Raw genomic sequence first — 10,816 nt, forward strand, 5'->3', positions numbered from 1 at the left:
CACTTCGGCCTCCCAAAGTGCTGGGATTACAGGCATGGGCCACTACACCTGGCCCTTGTACACATTTACCTTGAGAACCTTCACTGTTATGAGAAAGTGGTTGCCGAGAAAGTAAGATTCAAAAATCACTCATGAGTTTAAGAATTCAACTCTATGTTTAGCTGAAGAGAATCTTTATCTCAGACTTGAACAGTTTGGGGGATGACAGTTATAGTCAGTAACAAGATGGAGGGGTCTCTTAAATTATTCTAGGAATACACGTCTCTTAAGGTTGAGCATCCCAAATCCAAAAATCTGAAATCAAAAATCTCCAAGATTTCAAACTTCTTTTGTACCAATATAATGCTCAAAGGAAATGCTCATTGGAGCATTCTGGATTTTGGATTTCTGGATTAGGGATGCTCAACCGGTAGGCAAAATTTCAAAATCTAAAAAAATTTGAAATTGGAAACACTTCCGGTGCCAAGCATTTTGGATAAGGAATACTCAACCTGTACAAGTTAAGTATGTATATCTCCAGGCACTGTGTACAATTTCTAGCCAACATCCAGGGAATTGCTTGTGGCCATGTAGAGCATTGCCTAGGAACTGTTTGCAGTGCCTGATTCAACATGACCTGCAACACAGCCAGTTAGTAAATCCTCATTAGGACTAATCCATAAACTATAATTTTCAATGAAGTTGGCTGGCATAAAATGATAATTTCCAAATGTCTGTGGCAGAATATGAAAAATTATTTTAACTCTAACCAAATAATTTTAGTGGCAACTTCACACCTATAACAGTTTGCAAATAAGGTCTCATAATGCTTCCACTGGGATTTGAGAGCAGCTGTGAGGAAACAGGAAGCACTAAGTACAGGACAGCTCTACGATTTCCTTAAATTATTAGTAATGTTTTTGATTAAACTAATTTTTGTTGCACAAGGAAAGTTTCTAGAAAACCAAATAACAACTTTACATGAGGGAGAGTTAGTTGCATTTGTGTAACACAGCAGCATATAACACCAAAACTGACGACATAATTACGTGCTTATTGTTGAAAAATAAATATCTCCTTGCTTTAGCGACAACTCTAGCACCATTCATATGTTCATACACCCAACAAATAAATGTATGAAAACTATTTACATTGTTTATTCTAGGACCTGGGGACATAACAGTAAACAAGAAAAGTCACTGTCTGTCTTCATGAAACATACTAACAAGGGAGACAGATGTTAAAACAAATAATTACATATTTGACTATAACTGCAAATGTCATGTTATTAAACTAAAGAGCAAGTGCTATTACAGCATATAGCAGGACTGCAGTCAAGCAAGCCAAACCCAGGGTAGGGGAAGAGAGGTCCAGGCAGAGGAAATCTGTGCAAATCCCTGCAGCCAGAACAACCTTACCCAATCTAGGAACTGAAACAGTCCAGTATAACTGAAGCATTGAGATTATTTCTTGGGCACACATTAAGTCTAAGATGTATAAAGACATCCAAGAGATCAAGGTGGTAAATGCTACATGAGTCTGGAGCTTAGAAAAAGAGGTCTAGGCCAGGTATAAACTTAGAAGTCATTAGCTTAGAGGTGGCATGGGATGCACAGGAACCAGAGATTTCTTAGGCAAGGTGAGCAGGACTATATATCAGAGGGCAGGGGGTCAAGATTACTTTCTTTATTTTTTTTGGAACGGAGTCTTGCCCTGTCGCCCAGGCTAGAGTGCAATGGTGCGACCTCAGTTTACTGCAACCTCTGCCTCCTAGATTCAAGCAATTCTCCTGCCTCAGCCTCCCAAGTAGCTGGGATTACAGGTATGCACCACCACAACCGGCTGATTTTTTTGTATTTTTAGTAGAGATAGGGTTTCACCATGTTGGCCAGGCTGGTCTTGATCTCCTGACTTCAGGTGATCTACCTGCCTTGGCCTCCCAAAGTGCTAGGATTACAGGCCTGAGTGACTGCGTCTGGCCAAGATTACTTTTTTTTTTTTTGAGATGGAATTTCACTCTTTTTGCCCAGGCTGGAGTGCAATGGCACGATCTTGGCTCACCACAACCTCCGCCTCGTGGGTTCAAGTGATTCTCCTGCCTCAGCCTCCTGAGTAGCTGGGATTACAGGCATGCACCACCACACCTGGCTAATTTTGTATTTTTCAGTAGAGGGTTTTTAGTAGGGTTTCTCCATGTTGGCCAGGCTGGTCTCAAACTCCCGTCCTCAAGTGATCTGCCTGCCTCGGCCTCCCAAAGTGCTGGGATTATAGGCGTGAGCCACTGTGCCCAGCCGATTATTTTTTTAATCACAGGAAAAAAAAAAAGTTTAATTACTTCTCTCTTGATTTGCAATCAAAAGAAATAAAATTACTTTGTTTCTTTATCTTTTTTTTTTTTTTTTTTAAGAGACAGGGTCTCACTATGTTGCCCAGTCTGGCTCGAACTCCTGTGCTCAAGAGATTCTCCCATCTCACCTCCCAAAATGCTGGGACTACAGGTGTGAGCCACCCAGCCTGGCCAAAAATATTTTCTAACACTATAGTTATGATACAATGTTCTATTTAACTGGGAAAGGTAAAATTAAATGTATAAAGTTCTTGGGAAAACCTCAAGAACTAAGAAAAACACTTCTTTCAGTGAGTCTAAAGTATTAAATGCTGTAGTTTATCAGAGCACTTCCTTCTAGAGTTTTCCAGTGCCCTGGAAAGTGAATCTTTTTTTTTTCAAACAGATACAACTACTTCACAAGATTTGTCACTAAAAATGCTTTGAGTCTACAGAACTGCCACCTATTGAAGCTATATCATGATAAGCATTCTGAACACATTAACAAGTCCTAAAGGGATGTGACATCAAGAAGAACAGACAAACCTTCTGCCTTGCACAACCAGAAGTTATCAACTTTTAGAAGATCATTCCAATCCTTAAACAACCTGCCCTACACAGCCTCCAATGATGACTATACAGTAGGTAACTGTTTTAAAAAGTGATGAGTCAGGTTATAGGTATAGAAAAGAAAAGCTGAGTTAAAATGTTCCACAATTTACAGCCAAAGCACAATGTACGCATGAAAAATGTCTTAACACAAACTCACCTGATTTATTTGAAGCATGTTAAGACAATATTGACCAAACTGCTGTATCCCTCACGGCTCCCAAAACTGGAAAATGAAAATGAAGAAATAAAGTTCAACTTAGTTGACAACCTCAATGACTGGTATTTTAAACACACGCCCTTGATAAAAATCAAACTTAAAATGTAATTTATCCAGATCTCCGTAGAACTTTCTATGATGATAAAAATGTTCTGTACTTGTACTGTACAATCTGGTAGTCATTAGCCACATGCAGCTACTGAGCACTTGAAATGTGGCTAGAGCAGTGAAGAAAATAAACGTTTAATTTTCTTTCATGTTAACTTAAATAAGCACATCACTAGTGTCCACCATACTGGACAGTACAGATCTGAACAAAGCTTCTTCTGCTTCTAGACTTCTAAGACAATCCCAGCAAAAGTGAAGCTATTAAAAATAAATCTGAGAGTTTCAGGTTAATATTTAACATATACTCTCTTTTTGCAGTCCTGTTTTAAACAGCTTTGTTCCCATTTTCTATACGATAAATTAATCCTAAAGAAGATGCAACACCACAAGTATTCTCTTAGATGGTATGGAAAAGAGCATATAGTACCATTATCTTGCTGAATACTTTACTTTTCTCTGTCATTTTGTCTGTTATCATCAGTATAAAAATAGTACGCATAATAAAATGTCAGGCTGGGCACAGTAATCCCAGCATTTTGGGAGGCCAAGTTGGGTGGATCATTTGAGGTCAGGAGTTCGAGACCAGCCTGGCCAACATGGTGAAAACCCTGCCTCTACTAAAACTACAAAAATTAGCCGGGCATGGTGGCAAGTGCCTGTAATCCCAGCTACTAGGGAGGTTGAGGCAAGAGAATCACTTGAGCCCGGGAGGCAGAGGTTGCAGTGAGCCAAGATCATGCCATGGCACTCCAGCCTAGGTGATAGAGCAAGACTCCATCTCAAAAAAAAGAAAAAAAAATTAATTTAAAAACAGATGCCAATGAAGGGCAGGAAAGTCCAAATTATAAACAAATAAATCATGAGATCTTGTAATGAAAAAAAGTTCATATAAAACATAAATTATGTACGGACCTCTCCCCTAAAAATTATCTAGAAAGCAACAATACAATTGTGATACACAGCAAAAGGCCTATATCTAATCACTAGTGGAGAAACTTTTATGTTGTTAAATTTTAATACTGAACTTGCCCTTAGAAGCAAATGTTTTGTAAGTACACACACACATACACAAACACACACTCATATTTGGTTACCATTTTTTCAAGATGACAAACTAGAGTCAATTCAAAATGACTCTGAAAACTTTTAATATTTTTCTTACAATGTGTCCACAGCATCTGCAATCTGCATCAATTTTTATTTCTTTCTAATTACTTTCACATTTCCTATGAGAATGGGATGCTGTATAAAGAGCACAAGGCCTGGGTATTGGTGAATTTGAGTTTTAGTCAAAGTTCTTCAGGAGATTACCTTCTGAGCCTTGGTCAAATTACTTTGTGTATCTTTGAGTTCTTCTTTTTCTCTCTTCTTTTTTTTTCTTCAATCTTTAAAAAGTAAGCTAAAGTCCTTGCGGTAGGCAGCCTCTAACAAATAGAATATAGCAGAAATAATGAGATACCACTTCCAAGATTAGGTTATAAAAATTACTGGGCGTCACCTTCTCTCACTCATTTGCTCAGAGGGAAGCAGATGCTAAACTGTGGTGCCCTTTGGAGAGGCCCACAAGGCAAAGAACTGAGAAAAGCCTCTGGCCAACAGCCAGTAAAAATTGATTTCTTCAGTCCAAGAGCCCCAAGAAACTGAACCCTGCAAGAGCCACATGAATGAGTTCAGAAACATCTTCCACCAGGAAAGTTTCCAGATGCGACTGCAGCCCCAACTGACAGCTTGACTACCACCTCTTTCATGAGCCACAGGCATCCAGCTAAGCTGCACCCAGATTTCTAACCCACAGAAACTGTAAGATAATGTTTGCTGTCTTCAGTCCTTAAATTCTGGTGCAATGTGCTATGCAACAATAAATAAGACAATCCTGTCCAACTCTATAATTCAATACTCCTATGGTGTTTTAGGTATTAATATTTGGATAGGCAAAAAACAAAATAAAATCCCTGTTCAACATGAGCAAATGAGTAACATTAGGACTTCAAAGTGGCAAATTATAAAACTTAAACATTTACATTTTCAATTCAAAAAATGAGATTATTAACAAGTGTAGCATTAGTCATACGGTGTTAAAATACACGCACTTTCAATAAGAATGGAGTATCTCATTAAAAAAATACACTAGCTATAACTAAAAATACAAACACAACCAATCATCTTTTTTTAACTGAAAACAGTTCATTTAAAAAGTAAAGTGTAAATAACCACTAAACCATCTCAGTGATTTAGTGTCCCTTGCTTTCTAGAATTTAACATTACTGGTCGGGTGCAGTGGCTCAGCTTGTAATCTCAGCACTCTGGGAGGCCGAGGCGGGTGGATCACCTGAGGGCAGGAGTTCGAGACCAGCCTGGCCAACATGGTGAACCCCTGTCTCTACTAAAAATACAAAAATTAGCTGGGTATGGTAACACACACCTGTAATCCCAGCTACTCGGGAGGCTGAGGCAGGAGAATCACTTGAACCCGGGAGGCCGAGGTTGCAGTGAGCCAAGATCATGCCACTGCACTCCAGCCCAAGTAACAGAACAAGACTTCGTATCAAAAAAAAAAAAATTTAACATTATTAAGCATTCACCAACTTTGAAAAACTCCATTTTGTCTTTATTAGTATAAACTTGTAAAGTTACAAACGCTTATCTACAGATCTCTATGTATTTCTTCAATATCAGAGACTGGTAACACTGGTGGCTGATTCCAAGACGTAAGCACAGTAAGATATTGGGGTACCTTTTTGAAAGTTCTGGCCGGGCGCAATGGCTCACGCCTATAATCCCAGCACTTTGGGAGGCCGAGACGGGCAGATCACGAGGTCAGGAAATCGAGACCATCCTGGCTAACATGGTGAAACCCCATCTCTACTAAAAAAAAAATACAAAAAAACTAGCCGGGCGAGGTGGCGGGCACCTGTAGTCCCAGCTACTCCGGAGGCTGAGGCAGGGGAATGGTGTAAACCCGGAAGGCGGAGCTTGCAGTGAGCTGAGATCCGGCCACTGCACTCCAGCCTGGATGACAGAGCGAGACTCCGTCTCAAAAAAAAAAAAAGTTCTAAACTTTTTTTATCCTTTTTTTGAGACGGAGTCTCGCCCTGTCACCCAGATTGGAGTGCAAGAGCTCAATCTCAGCTCACTGCAACCTCCACCTCTCACGCTCAAGCAATTCTGCCTCAGCCTCCCCAGTAGCTGGAGATACAGGCACACACCACCATGCCTGGCTAGTTTTTGTATTTTTAGTAGAGAGGGGGGTTTCACCATGTTGGCCAGGCTGGTCTCCAACTCCTGGCCTCGGGTGATCCATCCGCCTCGGCCTCTCAAAGTGCCGAGATTACAGGCGTGAGCCACGGCGCCCAGCCTGAAAGTTCTAATCTTCTGACATAGAAAAGATATTCCATGAAGTAACAAAAAAGAAAACTTTATGAACATAAAATTAACCATACGATTTAAATATTCTGTATGCCTTTTCTTCACAATATAAAGAGCTGTATAAATTAAAACACATGAAACTAATACGTCTATAACAGCACTCTGTCATTGGCTAACATTCTGAAAATTATACTTTTTTAATCACACCAGTTATATCAGACTTACATCAATTTAAAAATTGTAATTATACCATGGACAATTCAGAATGCTCACAGTGGCGCAGTGTCTTTAAGACTCTGTTTCTACTTTAAAGATATGCCCAGTCTACTGTCATATATTTTAAACAATTTGCTAAAATATCAAGATATATCAATAACATGCAGAGCAGTTTTATACTACCTATGGTTTCATAAAATCCACTTCCTCAGCAGTGCAGGGTGCAGTGGTTCACGCCTGTAATCCTAGCACTTTTGGAGGCTGAGGCAGATGGATCACTGAAGTCAGGAGTTCGAGACCAGCCTGGCCAACATGGCAAAACCGTCTCTACTAAAAATACAAAAATTAGCTGGGCGTGGTGGCATGCACCTGTAGTCCCAGCTACTCGGGAGGCTGAGGCAGGCAAATCACTTGAACCCGGGAGGCGGACGCTGCAGTAAGCGGAGGTCACGCCACTGTACTTCAGCCTGGGTGACAGAGTGAAGACTCCATCTCAAAAAAAAAAAAAATTAAAAAAAAAATCCACCTCCTCTATCAAAAAAGTTTCCAGCTACAGTTGATTCCAATTACAACTAAGTACTTTTAGAGAAATGTATCCTCGTGTCCCAGAAATGCCCTATCTGGTCAGGCATATTAGGACAGGCAATTCTAGATTCCAAACTACTAAATGAAAACAGGCAGGACAGTTTATAGAGAGAGGGCACTACAAACTGGGGAAGGCGTGATGCTCATGAAGAATGGTCCAACCTGTAACTGCAATGTACTGCTGATGTAAGTCGTACTTTAATTATGAATTATCTTGCCCATCTGAGAAATTAAAAGCTGCACAAAAATCTAATCACCAATAATTAAACTACTTTATAAAAGGGCACTGTTATTAAATATGTATAATTTTATATCAGCACCCATCCTACAGTTGATAGGCAATTCTCACTTAAATGTCTTATTTGACAACATGAAAAGCAAAAAAAATTTACTATCCCTATTCTTAAACTACAAACTGCTATGAAACTATCAATTCAATGCTTCTTACTTTAAAAAAGACATGGCGTCCTTTAAATAGTTTTTTAAAATGTTTTCATTTTGATTTTTTAAAGTAGGTACCCAAAACACTGCTTTTATGTAAGGAAAATGGAAGTCTTACTTCACAAACTATTCTAGTGGAAAACTCTAAATACCACAGGCCAGGGGAAAAAAAGGAAACTAACATTTATCAGGCAACAATTGTATAAGTTAGGTGCCACATTTTGCCATTTTTACATCAACTCATTTAATCCTCATCATCTTGGAATGTGGGCATTATCTCCATTTTTCTAGAGGTTGGGTTATTTGCCTACAGTCACGCTGCTAGGTTTACAACCCAGTTCTTTCTGGCCCAAAGTCCCCTTGTCTTCACTATACACCAAATTATAGACGACCTGCCTTCTTTTAAAAATTTTTTTTTTTTTTTTTCCTGAGACTGAGTCTCGGTCTGTCACCCAGGCTGGAGTGCAAAGGCACGATCTCAGCTCATTGCAACCTCCACCTCCAGGATTCAAGCAATTCTCCTGCCTCAGCCTCCCGAGTAGCTGGGATTACAGGCGCACACCACTACACCTGGCTAATTTTTGTATTTTTAGTAGAGACGGGGTTTCACCATGTTGGCCAGGCTGGTCTCGAACTCCTGACCTCCTGATCCACCTGCCTCGGCCTCCCAATGTGCTGGGATTACAGGCATGAGCCACCGCGCCTGGCCAATGTTTAGAGTTTTCCCTCTTTATGATCTGTACACATAAATGATCCCAGCACCGAACGTGTACAAAACAAAAGGAGATAATAATAGGAATAAAGAGAAGGGTAGGCACAAAGGGAAAAAAAAAAAAAACGTACCGTATCTTTTAGAACCTAAACAGGAAAACCGCTCTGCCTCGATTTCTGGATTGTTTGTATATTTAAAGCTTGATGACTATCTTGGATTTTTTTATATTCACATTATTTCTTGAAAAGCAAACCAAGCCACTCTTCCTAGCACTTCATTCCAGACAAGCCAAGTTAAGCTAAAATGTAAAATTTACATGGTTTTCCAAGCTCAAGTGTTTAGGAGTTAAGGACCACAATGTATGTAACTTACTCTTAAATGGTCCAGGGGAAAAATATTTTGTGTGTGATAGAGAGCAATAATAAATGCATAAAATGTTAACAGGTGAATCTGAATAAAGGTTACAAAGATATTATTTGTATTATTCTTATTCTTGCAATTTTTCTGTAAGCTTAAACTTACTTCCAAATAAAGTTAAAATTTAATAATTACACAGCATTCTATTTGAAATTAACAATACGTACTTGGATTATACAGCAACGTTCTTACAAATACAAAATACTGGTTTTTACGGGAAAAAATGCAGTAATTTGTGAGCAAGTATGTACCATATCCTACCAACTAATTATCACTTAGGAGTAAATTTCAGACTAGCCTACCATATAATGAAATGTGACAATGGTAACCTGACTTGAAACCATAGCAGGAAAACACAAACACACCACATAGTTTTGCATAACTGCTTCGCAAATTTAATACAGGCCTGCTGCAAAAAGCAGCAATCTACAATTAAAGTGATATGTGATATCTCTTGTTTGCAGTAAAATACAAACTGAACAATGAAAACCTGGTCATATTACAAAACAGAGATGGAGAATAAGTCTTGGTTTTGGTAGTTTTATTAAATAAGATTTTTCCACCGCAGCTCAGTTCACAACAGTATACTTGAATCATCTAAAGAAAGCAAGGACGGGGAAGAAATATCCTGGAGAAATGTTGAAATCTTTTCTCCTCCAAGGTTACTATCACCCTGCCTGCCCATCCCAATTTGATTTCAGGTATTCACTATGCTGGTCTGAAACACAGGATGCATCAGAAGCCAAGTAATGCTCAGCGAAAGTTCACCAAAATTGTGAAATCAAACATTAAATAATAGACGTTTTCAGTTGACAGTAAAATATCTTTAAAGGATCATCTCTAGCCTTTCTTTCTGCAGGATCCACCCACTTTAAAATCCTTTGGTAAATTCCCAGGTCTACCCTAATTGATGATCCCTCTCTATCTGCTCAAGCAGTTCTTAACCCTTTGGAGTGGGGATAGGGGAAGGGGGACATCACAGCAAATATGGACCCTTACCAAAGAAAATTATTCACAAATGCAAAATTCTACACACATTTCCAAAGACTTTCAGAACCCCACGGCCATTATCCCCACCCCTCCCTAAGAATCCCAGCGTGGCGTGCTCCTCGATAGCCTCTGCGGAGCACCCCCCGCCCCCAGGCCACAGCCGCCGGCTCGCCCTCGGAGAGACTGGAGTTCCTGCTCTCACACAGCAGATTCCGTAACTGAGCTTTGTCTCCTCGCCCAACTCCCTTCACCCTGGCAAGGTCACTACCGTCAACTACCCCTTTAAGCCGAGCCATCACGGTAGGAGTTCGTAAGAGCCACAGCAGAACTTGCCTGTCATAGGATATATTTTGTCCCCTCGGCCCCACCTACCCTCCCATTTCGGCAAGTTACGTCTTTACCACTCGCCCATTCTACAGAAATAGCCGCCGCCGCCACCCTCCGGCTCGCCCCGGCCCCGCCGCTCCGCCTCCAGCGCCCCCAGGCCCATTCCCCGCAGACCCTCCCCAGGCCGCCCTCCCCTGCCCTACCCCAGGCGCTCCCTCTCCCTCGCAGCCACACCGTGGCTGCACTCGCCGTCCCCTCTTCCGGCCGCTACCACCCCGGCCCCCTAGAACCCCAGCCTCCCGCGCCCGCAGCCGCGTTCCTGCCTCCCCCACCTCAGCACCCCGACTTGGCCCGGCCTCCTCGCCTTCCTCCCGGCTCCTCCCCTCAGGACACCTGTGTCGTCCCACCCCCTCCGCCACACACGCCCCCACCCCCCACCCCAAATCCTTCGCCTCCCGGTCCTCCCTCCCCCGCCGGTCTCCCCTCCCCCCTGCTGCCCCGAGAGAGCCCGAGGTGGGAG

At 41.3% G+C, this 10,816-nt stretch overlaps 1 protein-coding gene across 6 annotated transcripts in view; it reads right to left on the reverse strand.

Annotated features, from left to right (window-relative positions):
- Positions 1 to 10,816, reverse strand: part of STAU2 (staufen double-stranded RNA binding protein 2) — a 344,502-nt gene that overhangs the window by 333,038 nt on the left and 648 nt on the right. For 5 of the 6 annotated variants that reach the window (XM_017851604.1, XM_017851602.1, XM_017851600.1 and 2 more), the window contains exons 2-3: positions 4,554 to 4,666; positions 3,075 to 3,140 (exon numbers count right to left, since the gene is read on the reverse strand). In XM_017851604.1, the coding sequence (XP_017707093.1) occupies positions 3,075 to 3,092 (18 nt within the window). In that variant the 5' untranslated portion in view covers positions 3,093 to 3,140; positions 4,554 to 4,666. Of the gene's footprint in view, positions 1 to 3,074; positions 3,141 to 4,553; positions 4,667 to 10,628; positions 10,811 to 10,816 lie in introns of those variants that run through there. The other variant, XM_017851601.1, reaches the window with a different exon arrangement.

This window comes from Rhinopithecus bieti, unplaced genomic scaffold (genome assembly GCF_001698545.2).
Source record: "Rhinopithecus bieti isolate Rb0 unplaced genomic scaffold, ASM169854v2 scaffold_32422, whole genome shotgun sequence".
Classification (NCBI taxonomy): domain Eukaryota; kingdom Metazoa; phylum Chordata; class Mammalia; order Primates; family Cercopithecidae; genus Rhinopithecus; species Rhinopithecus bieti.